The 12,278-nt window shown below is 39.5% G+C and overlaps 1 protein-coding gene across 7 annotated transcripts in view; it reads right to left on the bottom strand.

Moving 5' to 3' along the window:
• LOC145353124 (sentrin-specific protease 7) overlaps window positions 1-12,278 on the bottom strand; it is an 84,528-nt gene that overhangs the window by 8,274 nt on the left and 63,976 nt on the right. For all 7 annotated transcript variants that reach the window (XM_080203503.1, XM_080203502.1, XM_080203504.1 and 4 more), the window contains 6 exons: window positions 10,179-10,301; window positions 8,202-8,294; window positions 6,540-6,754; window positions 5,465-5,526; window positions 4,486-4,541; window positions 12-80 (listed from right to left, as the gene is read on the bottom strand). In XM_080203503.1, the coding sequence (XP_080059629.1) occupies window positions 12-80; window positions 4,486-4,541; window positions 5,465-5,526; window positions 6,540-6,754; window positions 8,202-8,294; window positions 10,179-10,301 (618 nt within the window). The remainder of the gene's footprint in view (window positions 1-11; window positions 81-4,485; window positions 4,542-5,464; window positions 5,527-6,539; window positions 6,755-8,201; window positions 8,295-10,178; window positions 10,302-12,278) is intronic.

Raw genomic sequence — 12,278 nt, 5'->3', positions numbered from 1 at the left:
TTGATACTTACTCTCGTAAAATCTTCACTGTGTGCAATTGTGAAGCCGCTCTCAGTGAATCCATTACAAGAATACAGGGCCTGAAGAGGAAAAATTAATTTCAGTTAACATTTCATACTTCAGTTTGATCACTAAGTTTGTCATGGCTGAGACTGCCACTGTGGTAGAAATGAAGGACCTGAGCCTCGCCACTACAATCAACAAAAATAAACCATCGACTGATAATCCTAATATCTCACAGGATTTATGCTTCAGCCTTGCAACTATACCCCTTATTCCTGATAAAAATAAAACAGCAGGGCAGAGATTGAATTCAATCTTCCAAAATTATACCATCAAATTGTCATTTTTCTCCCCTCACAGCAGAACAGAAAGTTTATAAATTCAAACACAGATTATAAATGAAGCACAGAAAAAGTTTGGGTAGCACAGTGGCTAGCACTGCTGTCTCACAATTCTAGCCTCGGGTGACTGTGTTGAGCTTGCACATTCTTCCCATGTCAGCGTGGGTTTGCTCTGGGTGCGCTGATTTCCTCCCACAATCCAAAGATGTGTTAGGTGGATTGGCCAAGCTAAATTGCTCCTTAGTGTCAGAGGGATTAGCAGGGTAAATATGTAAGATTACAGGGATAGGGTCTGGATGGGATTGTTGTCGGTACAAGCTCAACGGGCCAAATAGTATCCCTGCAGTGCAGAAGAAGTTATGAATAGCAATGTATGTGGCATGGACACAGGCAATGCAGTTGTCAAGAAAAAACATGAAATAAACTAACTGGCAAAATGTAATCTTGCTTCTGGCACTCTGACTTCACAAAGGTTATGATGATTCTATCAGGGACTGAATATTTAAAGAAACAAAAACAAACTTTCAAGAATTAAATTAATAATACTTGCATTCTTTAAGTTCATAAGTACTTATGCTGTGAACTCAGTTCTACTTTTGACTTCCCCCAACCCTAATTATTCCATAATACAAGAATTTTGAAGGTTAATTCACTTCTTTACGGACCAAACAAAAATAAGGTATGTCACAGCCCTCTGGAATTCACTTATATTCAGTGTTACAGCTATCTCGGAGGTCCTTATGAAGTTCTTCCATTAGCTTTTTCACTGCATGACTCTTCACTTTTTCTTTACAGACCTCATGATAGTGGATGCCTCAGCTCCCTGTTCAAGTTGCCAACGAATATCCAAATGTCTTTCAGCAGATTTCTGAATTAATTTGCTGACTGCTTTCTGTCACAAGACTCTGAGGACCACTGTAGATTTCTTCCACATGCTGCAAGTTAGAGAAATTTTCCAACTGCTTTCCCTCTCAAAACCCAAACTGAGCTTCAGCCCCCACCTGCATTCTGTACAGTGAATATTAAAGTTAGTTTTTTTCCTGCTTACATGCAGTATAAGTATTTATTTCCTTTGGCTCTTCCCACTCAACCTACAACCTACTTGCAACCTACACAAGACTAAATCTGCAACTGCCTCTGTCTGATCTCAAACTGAACTGCTTGCTTCTGTCAGCAGACACAGATAAATTAAACAAATCAACAATCTATCCACACATCCCACACCCGTGATAACATGACATTCTTTGGGCCGGGCTCAAGTAGAAATGTAAACAGTTTACTTTCAACACAACTCTGATTCTGTACAAAAATATAATTTCTCTGAGTGCCTGGTTCCATTAAAAGCTTTGAGGCAGATCAATTCTTTGCTCAAGTATTTTCCACCATCAACTCTGACTTTGCTTCTTAAAGTAAGGCTACTTTTTAAGTGTAATAAACCCAGGCCTGTTTGAGTTGTACTTGCATCAGTTATTTTAACCAGTTTTTCACCAGACATCTACTTATCTTAGATTTAATGCTTTAACCTCCAAATTAAAGGTTATATTACTGAAATGAAAAGTTGTATTCTAAAACGTATGAACCATGAACTGGATTTCCACATTAGTATTCATGAAAAGACTTGTTCACACTGACACTTTATCGTGGACCTGCTGGATAATTTACAAACCATTAGGTGTCAAATTTAGAGAGGACAGATTCTTCTGTTTTCAGTAGCCCAGGCCAGGCAATTTATCATGCAAAAGTGCCCTATTTTTATAAATTGTTCATGGTTGCCCATTCCTAATTGCCCTGAGAGAGTAGCCATATATTTGAAGTTCTCTCTGCTTCTATCTCTTGTTAAAAGATCCACAAGCAGAATTGTCCTGATAGGCACATTGTTTTGGTCTGTTCTTGTCACATAGAACTGATTCTTTGCTGGAATTCTATCACCCCACTCGCCACTGAATCAGAGTGGGTGAGGGACAGACAATGGAAATGTCCTTTGACCTTGAGCAAGATTTTCCGGTCTTGCTCAAACAAGGCCGCAAAATCCTGCCCCTTATCTTGAGATCATTTTTTGCCCTTATCTGGTGTCTTCCCACCATGTTCATGACTATTCTGATGCTCTTGCCACTTTAAGAAGGTTTCCTGTTTCTAACTGCTGCTTTCACAAGGGATATTCAATCCCTCATCACTTCATAAGGACATTGTTGAGGCTCTCTGCTTCTTACGTTATTGGAGGCCTGATCAATCCTATCTCAGTTAAAGAGTTTGGTGTATTACAGTAAGAAAGTCTACAACTTCTTATTCTTCATATATACTTCATAACTCAGGGCATTATGATGCCATACTTGGGAGTACTACGTGTTATTTTTGTCAAGTATGAACTACATAGATGTTCTCAAGAGAATGCAATGAGGTTTCACTAAACAAGTTCCAGAGATAAGGGAACTGTCCTATAAGGAGATTGAGCAGAGTGGCTTTATAATTCCCTGGAGTTTAGAAAAACGAGACTCGATCTAAATAAAACAAAAATTCTTAAGGCATTCGGCAGGCTAGATACTAATAGTAGGTTTCCCTTGCCTGCGAAACCTAAAAAAGACAAGATTTTTAGAATTGTGTGTTTCCAACCCATCATCCAAGAAGTCCACCGCGAACACAGTCAATACTGCCTGCCCCATGCTCTAAGTGTTAAATGACTACAGGCGGATTTCCAACTCTCATGCTGGGAGGAGGTCATGCCTCAGGCAGCTACTGGCCAATTTGACTGACCAATAATTGGGATACTTAAGGGCCTCAATTGGAGGAGGGGGTGCGCACATGGGCCAGCCTGGATCTTGTCTGCCCCGGTGTAAAATTGCGGAGAAGTCAGGCTAGGCAGGGAGGCCAGCCAAGAAGTTGTAAGGTCATCTCTACCTACAAGTCCACCAGCAGGGTTGTGCAGAATTGTATCCATCTGGTCACAGTCTCCATATAAGTCAGCCTTTAAAGTTGAAACGAGGAGGAACTTAGTCACTCAAAGGCTGACCTAGAGAGATGTGGATGCTTAGCCATTGGATATATTCAATATTGTTTTGAATACTCAGGGATGTGGGAAGATGTGCAGGAAGATGTAGCTGAAGTTAAAAAATCATCCATGATCTTATTGATCTGCAGAGCAATCTTAAAAGGGCCAAAATCATTTTTTGCATTTCCAATTTCTTACATTCTTTTGACTACCCAATTTATAGCAACACCTATTCACTACTGAGTTCAAAATTTCAGATCAAAATCTCTGGCTCCATTTTGTCAGATGGTAGCTGTTGTTAACGATTCTGCTTTTCTCATTGACATCTCAAGAACCATTTTTCTCCACTATAAATACTGATCATTTGCTCAAAACACAAGCCATTAGCAGCTATGATAAGTCAATGCAAGACACAACTCTTATAAATGAAATCAGAACAAGTATTACTGCTTGCTAACTATGAAGTTTTCTACTGGTCTCTGAAAATATAAACCAAACTCTTCTGCACAAAAAAGGAAAGGAGAAAGAAAGAAAGTAAGTAGGGTGCAAGTAGAGAGCAAGAAAGAGGTCAGAAGGAAGAAAAACAGAATAAAAGGGCAAAAAGAGCAGATAACTATTTCTCTCAAGACAGTTGTTGGCCTGTGGAATTCATTTCTCCAGACATCAGTGGAGGCTTCTTAAGACTGAGTTTGATACATTCTTGATTGACAAGGGAGCTGAAAGATATAGGGAGTAGATAGGAAAATAGAGTTGGGGCTATAATCAGATCAGCTATGATCTTATCAAATGGCAGAGCAGGCACAAGAGGCCCTGGAATGCTCGAGTTCCTAATATTAGGAGCAAAAAAAAGGAAGATTTAAATTTTGAGAGGGAGAAAGGAGGGTGGAGTATGCAGAAGGCACTGCCTGTGTGGTCTACATGGAAAGGTTATTCCTAATTACCTCCAAAAGAAAAATGTAAAGAGATAATAGAAACAGGAGTAGGTCATTCACCCTTTCGAATCTGGCTGATCATCAAATTCAAACTCCAGCCACAAGAATAGAAACAAAAATGATCACTTTCTCGTAGTTGGTGACAATCTATTGCTTGGAATTAAAAACAATGTATTAAATTTTTTTTGGTTGGCCAGCAAATGATCATTTCAATGTTACTTACTGTTTGAGTATTCTTCTTTTATGTTTGAACAGGTTGATGGGTACCTTTATACATCCCTATAAGAAATTAAATATACTATTAATAAAACTGGATTCTTGCTCCACTGAGATTGAACTACTAACTGTAAACATGCAAATGAAGCAGACAGGTTCAATCCCCAGTTTGTGCCAAGTGAACTAATCTCAAACAAGAAGGCAAGTAATTGCAAGAAGGATGGGGTCAGATGGAAAAGGAAATGCAGGAGCTTGGACTTCTACTGTTACTATTTTTCATTCAGCTTATGCCTTGTTTTCAATATTCTCCTTATAGCGCACAATGCTAGAACTTTTCAACTTCTGAGGCCTCACTCATCTCAGGGAAACCTCCAATCTGCTCTTCTAGAATAATTGCAAAATTTACATCTCTGTAACTCTTCTTGATGTACAAGTCATTATCAATGCTGCCAGGCAAAACTTCTGAACTTGCCTTTCATAATTTATACCCTTTGTCCCACAGGCATGATAGCAGGCAAAATAATTTTCTGGATTACTCTTCAATCGCTTCAAGATATGTCTTTGCAGCATCTTCATTCATTCACCTTCCAAGGTTGCAGGTTCCAGGCTTTATTCAGAACCAGGTTGCACTAGGGAGTAGCCTTGCAGCCCTTCTTTGCACCTATTGGGACACTTCTCTCATTCTGGGTTATCTGAACTGATTCCAGTTCTGTTATAGATGGGGCCTGACCGGAACATAGTTCAGCTTTAGCATGATGCCCTCAGACTTGTGCACTTCTGCCTTGTTTAGTTTACAGACTGCTGCTCCAAAGCTAATAGACGGGACAAGGCAGAGCCTATCCATCATACTTGATCTCATCCGCCCTTTCCACTAATGAATGACTTGCATTTCTTCACACTTATTCTTCAATTAACCTAGAACAATATTGTCCTTATCCAAGACAGTAAGTTCATTAAGAATTTAACCTAGTTATTGTGTTATTTACCTGTACTTTAGAACTGGGCAAGGCTGAAGAATTTACACAAGGAACACTGCTGGAGTCTTTATCTGCAATAGAGCAAAATGTGGTCTTGGTATTGCAATGCATACATTCTATGTGCTAATTCATATCAACTTAAAGTACTACACATCTGATCACTAGCGAGCATACATTGTTATATTACAGAAAAGCTGCTTCAGGCTGCCAGGAAATATTTGGCAATTAGGTAGTATTGGCAGCAGAAAAGGAACTATAGAAGATATTGAAAAAAAATGCTTCGTTTGTAATATTCATTCTTGGCATCTAGACACCCCTAATGAGGATGGCATTTACTGCGAATCCCTGGTTGCACTGAGGTAAAGTAAAAGTAAATTTTATTTATTAGTCACAAGTAGGCTTATATTAACACTGCAATGAAATTACTGTGAAAATCCCCTCGTCATCACATTCTGACACCTATTTGGGTACACTGAGGGAGAACCCAGTATGGCCAATTCATCTAACCAGCACATCTTTTGAACTGTCATAGGAAACCAGAGCATCTGGAGGAAACTCACGCAGGCATCAGGAGAATGTGCAAACTCCACAAAGACAGCCGGGAATTGAACCCGGGTCCCTAGCGCTGACAGGCAGCAATGCTAACCAATATGCCACCCTACCATTACCAGGTGGTGGTGGTACTGGTGGGCCTTGCCTGTAATTGAGGTCGCAATAGTGCATGTCCAATCATTTTGTTTGACATTTTTAAATGCTAATATTAGAGTAATGGAAAGATAAAACTTTTAAAATATTCATCTAAAAAAATTGTTACATTAGGTTCAACTTCTTCAATACAGTTCTGAGACTTTCATAAAATATGTTTACTGTATTTTGATCTGAAACCTGACAGCAACTTCTTTTACCTTGCTACTTCAAATCTAACATGACTTGATCCTTAAGGGAGCAGTAGGATTTATCCTTGGAGGTTACCTTTCACACATACAACTTTTCCACAACAGGATTGCTCTACAGGTTATTGTTTAAAAAAATGAAATAATGATGGTTTCACATATATGAATCTAAGTAAAAGCCAAGTGCTTACTTGCTGAATCCTGTGACGACGCATTCTGAAAGGTATTCCCATCAGATTCATCAGATGATAACACTTGTTCTTTATTCATTCTCTCATCATTAGACAAGGGTGTGGAAGATGTACTTGAAAATAACTTGCTTTCCTTGGTTTCAGTGGTTAAATCAGTTTCATAGACTATTTTGTCTAACGCAGGAAAACAAATGACAGCAAGATACCAATGCGATCTGCAAGCAAAACATTTCATGTAATAGGTTAACCATAGAAAAGTTACAGCACAAAAGAGGCAATTCAACCCATCAGCCAGCCTGAGAACACCCTTTTTAATCCCACCTTCCTGCACCCTATAGCTTACAACACATAAGGAGCAGATCCATATATTGTTTAGAAGAGTTTAGGTTCTCTGCTTCCACCACCAATTCAGGCAGCGAATGCCAAACACCCACCAACCTTTGTGTAAAAAAGTTCTTCTTCGTGTCCCCTTTACACCAACTGCCACTTATCTTGAGTGTGACTTTGGTTCAAGAATTCTCCATCAAGAGAAACTTTATCCTGTCCACTCTCTCTTCCCCTCATAATTTTGTACATCTCTATCAAATCACCCCTCAGCTTTCTTTGTTCTAAGGATAATAATCCCAACCTACCTAATATCTCCTCATAGCTACACTTTGAGCCCTAGTAAGATTCTTGTAAACCTCCTCTGCACTCTCTCCAAAGCATAGAAAGAGTAATAAGGCATGAGTTTTACCCATCTTTCTTGTGATCAAGGATACAACTTTGCAGAGCTCCCCCCAGTCTTGACTCTGGCGCTATGTGTTGACAGTGAGTTACAAGCATCTCTGATACACTGCAAGAGTTTGCTCAGTTTTGGAAGGCCTGATGGCAGACCATATAAAATGAAGGAATGAGGAGAGGGGAAATCTGAAGAATAAATCATTTGTAGCTCTAATAATTTCAACAAGCTTACCTTAAACAGCTCCTGAAAGAATCTCGCATTAAGTTTGTAAATCTATCAGCTAGCAATAATGACATAGCTTGCTCTCAATGATTTAGCTGTGTTTAGGAGCAAAATATCATGGAATCTGAAACAAGAACTGTGAAAGCTGGAAAAACTCAGTAGGTCTGGCAGCATCCGCAGAGAGTAAACAATTAAATGCTCCCATGTCCATCCTTTGTCCGCAGCAATGCTACAGTGAAACCAAACAAAAACTGGAGGAGCAGCAGATCTTTTGACTGGGCATATTACAGCCCTTGGGATCCAAATTTGAGTTCAATAACTTTAGACTGTGATCCTCTCCTCCACCTTTACTGTTTGTTATATCATTTTTTGGGTCCAATGTAAAAACCCTCCCTCCCCTTCTCCATAGCGCCACCTGTCGCTTGAACTTAAGTTTTGCTACATCTTTGTTGCAATCTATTCCAGCTCCCACTATTCACTGTTCCAACCCCTCTTACACATAATCATATCTTCCCCTCTCTTTAGTTCTGAAGGAAGGTCATTAAGGCTCAAAATTTAATTCTATTTTCTCTATCTATGGATGCTGCCAAATCTGCTGAGTTTTTCCAGCTTTTTCTGTTGCTGTTGTAGCTAGGTTTAGCGTTCTATTCAGAGAGATTATTTTCTGACTAACCTTAGCCGAAACATCCACAACACATCACACAAGGCACACTTACTCTTCATTAACGGGCACAAATATGAAATCCTTTGTAAAAATATCCACATGTCGGGTCCATGTTCTCACACGTTGATGTCTCTTGTGCTGTATTCTACAAGGGCAACATAACAAGCACTTTTAATTCGAGTAAGAAAATTGTGAATATGCAATTCAGGGTTAACAAATATATAAAAACTGAAGTAAAATTGTTTTTAAATTGTTTTCTTCCTTTAGAAATAAGCCCAGTTAAAAGGTTATAAACAAAGAAAAAAAATCAATACTGGAAGTTTGCAAGGATTCTAATGTGGGCATTGTAAAAGCAGTAAATTGGCACTAGCATAACATAGATCCTCAATTTTACTTGAAGTTGGTACACCTTCTCAAAATGTACTTAAAAATATAACTGACAGAACAGCCAAATAATTACAAATTTCAACTATTTATGAGTCTTAAACAGAACATTGTAAAAGTCTTTGCAAGCACTCAGTTAATGCAGACAAGATGGAGAGCTGGCTACGGTTGACTGAATAAATAAACTAAACTACATAGTGGCAAATAACCAGCAAGAATTCAAAATGTTCAACAAAATACATTTGATGTAAAACAAACTCTGTGATTAACATTGATCAGTGGATCTTACTAAAGAAGTTATTGATAATATCAAATTATAAAACAAGATTTATAATGTTGCACAAAACAGTAGTAAATTGGTGGTTGGGAGTTAGAAACCAGTGAAGGACCACCAAAACTTTGATCAAAGGGGGAAAGATAGAATGTATAAACAAACAGGAATATTAAAAACAGACTGTAAGCATTTTCATTCGTACATTAAAGAAAGGGAGAGAGTAGCTTGGGAGATCGGGATGATGTAGAGATAGAGATGATGTGGAGATGTTGGCGTTGGACTGGGGTGGGCACAGAAAGAAGTCTCACAACACCAGGTTAAAGTTCAACAGGTTTATTTGGAATCACGAGCTTTTGGAGCACTGCTCTCACCTGATGAAGGAGCAGCACTCCTGATTCCAAATAAACCTGTTGAACTTTAACCTGGTGTTGTGAGACTTCTTACTGGGAGATAGGGGAGTGTGGTGGAAGGGGAGGCAGTGACATCGTGGTAATGTCACTGTAATCCAGAACTAAAACTTTGGAGACCTGGATTCAAATCCCACCACGGCAGCAGGCAGGATTTAAATTTAATTAATTAATAAATCTGGAATTAAAACTAATCTCAGTAATGGTGATCAAGAAACCATTGTTGACTGTTGTAAAAACCCATCTGATTCATCCATTTTCTTAGCAATGTGGTTGAGTCTAATTCCCTCTGAAATGGCCAAGCAAGGTTACACGAAACCGCTATAAAGTCTAAAAGTTATAAAATTGGATTGACTACCCAGCATTGGCCAAGGCACCGAAAATGATAGTGGGATTTGCAAGGTCCTCCTTACTAAAATTTGAGGGCACAGCTTGCTAAGCCATTTCAAAGGGCAGTGGATGTGAATCAATCACCCTCATGTAGGCCTACAAGGCGGACTAGCTGAGGTTGGCAGATTTCCTCCCCGAAGGATATTTGTAGGCCCAGTGAATTTTTACGACAATCCATTGGTTTCATGATCATCAAAACTGAGGCTAGCTTGAGATTCCAGCTGGATTTATTAATTTGCTGTCCCGCTGGAGTCTGAACTCCATCTGGGTATCTGGATCAATGGTCCAGTAACATTACCACAATGCGCCTGGCTCCTGAAAATGAAATCTTCAAAGCTGGACCAATTTGATAATAGGAAGCCAACATTAATACAGGTGAAAAGGTGTGACTGCCGAGCTGCAAATTTCAGGGAATCTAATAAGTTCACTTTGAGATTGTTGTGCAAAACCTATGCATCTAGAGCTGGCAGCTTTAAAATGGCAATATATTGTGATTAAAAGCCACTGTAGAACTGTGAATGGTTTAATAAAGACCAGAAAAAGAAGCCATATGACTTTCAGAAAATTTACTTACGAGAGGTTAGTTGCCTCCTCTGATCCAGCATTATCCTTCCGGGTCAAGCGCCGATAAAAGAAGCTACTAAAAATGTGAGTACGTTCAGCAAGTTCTTTGGGTGCTTTCTCTAACAAAAGGTACCTTACATAAAATAAACAGCACCAGTTGATGTAAAATTTCATGCTCAGTTTTAATCAACGCATAGCTAATGTTCCTTTATTCAAGATGCATCAACATAGTATGAATACTTAAAAAGATAATATTAATTCCTGACATACATTAGGCAAGAAAACGGAGAACCACTCAATTCCTGGTATCAGTAAGTTTACATATTTTCAGAATGAGGTCATATAATTATGAGACAGCAAATTCACCCATTTTAGGGTGATCACATAAATTTGCTTCATACAGCAACCTACATAAACACGAATCGTACACTATCACTGCAAAAAAAGATGATTTCAGCAGCTAATTCAGCAATTCACCAAAGTTCCCTCGAAGGTACCTTCCAACTCACAACCTCTACCATGCAAAAGGACAAGGGCAGCGGATGCATGGGAACACAAGCACCTTCAAGTTCCCTTCCAAGCCAAACACCAACCTGACTTGGAAATATATTGCCATTCCTTCATAATTATTGGGTCAAAATCCTGGAACTCCCTGCCCCCTAACAACCTTGGGGTTTTCCCTACGCCATACAAACTATAGTTTTCAAGAAGAGACAGTTCATTACCATCTTCTCAAGAGCAATAAGAATGCTGACCTAGCAAGCAACATCTATATCCTGTGAAATATTATAAAAAAAACTACTTGGTGCACAGTTTGCTTTCTCAATATGAAGTTGTAGCCAGAGTTAGTATTATTACCCCCTACCAGCAGATCAATCACCAACCTTCACCACATTTCCCACCTTATTGACAATGAAGTTTTTTAGAAATCGTGGAACTGATGGGAGCTTCTACTCTTTAATGCTCCATGCTCATTGCAAAAATCGTTAGAATCATAGAAACCTACAGTGCAGAAAGAGGCCATTTGGCCCCTCAGGTCTGCACTGACCACAATTCCATCCAGGCCTTATCCCTGTAACCCCACATATTTACCCCACTAAGCCCTCTAACCTACGCATCCTAGGACTTTAAGGGACAATTTAGCATGGCCAGTGCACCTAACACGCACATCTTTGGACTGTGGGAGGAAACCAGAGCAGCTGGAGGAGGAAACCCACGCAGACATGAGGAGAACGTGCAAACTCCGCACAGACAGTGACCTAAGCCAGGAATCGAACCCAGATCCCTGAAGCTGTGAGGCAGCAACGCTAACCACTGTGCCATCTTGAAAAAGTTAAGTCCTATTCACTGAAGTGTGATTGGATTTTTAATGACATAAGATGAAATTCCTGCTGAAAAACTCTCTGGCCTGAAAAGAATGCGTGTGTATTTGTGAAATATCAAATACTTTAAAATTAGGGGTCGACCTTTGAGGACAGGGATGAGGAGAACTGTGCAAAGTTGGAACTATTTGCCTCAGAAGGTGTGGCAGAAGGGGGCGGGGTTTCACGGAATATTTTTATGGTGCAGATAGATTGATTCCTTTGCCTAACAAGAATCTAAGGTCATACAGGAATGTAGAACATGAAATGCAAACTTATCGGTCATGATCTTACCAGTGGCGGAGTAGGTTCAAGGGGCTGAATGGTCTACTTCTGCACTTAATTCATTTGTGCGTACCTCTCCGTTCAATGATCATTAAAAAAAACTTCAAAAAAATTGTTTATGGTATTTCTGCTTCTACGTTAACCCATGCGTATGCCCAATCTTTATTCCAGGTGCTGTGATATCGTGAAATGACAAAACCAGCTTGTTGATTACTGGACTTCTCACAGACAGAAAACCAATGTGATTGACTATTTAGCCTGCTTGATGATATCACAGTTGCAGGGTGCCAGAGTACCCTTACAGCTGGCAATAGAATTAAGTTAACGTTGCAAAAGGTGCAACCCTTGTCATGGAGTTTGGTAGATCTGCATGGCCAGTTTTCCTCAAGGTGGCAGGAGACATGGCTTCACCACTGACTGCAAAATGCAGACCATTACACATTTTGTTAGTCCGTCTCAGCAAA

Source organism: Carcharhinus amblyrhynchos, chromosome 15, assembly GCF_965287045.1.
Source record: "Carcharhinus amblyrhynchos chromosome 15, sCarAmb.v2.hapA, whole genome shotgun sequence".
Classification (NCBI taxonomy): Eukaryota; Metazoa; Chordata; class Chondrichthyes; order Carcharhiniformes; family Carcharhinidae; genus Carcharhinus; species Carcharhinus amblyrhynchos.
The sequence above is the reverse complement of the archived record's forward strand: the minus strand, read 5'-3'. Positions and strand labels throughout refer to the sequence as shown.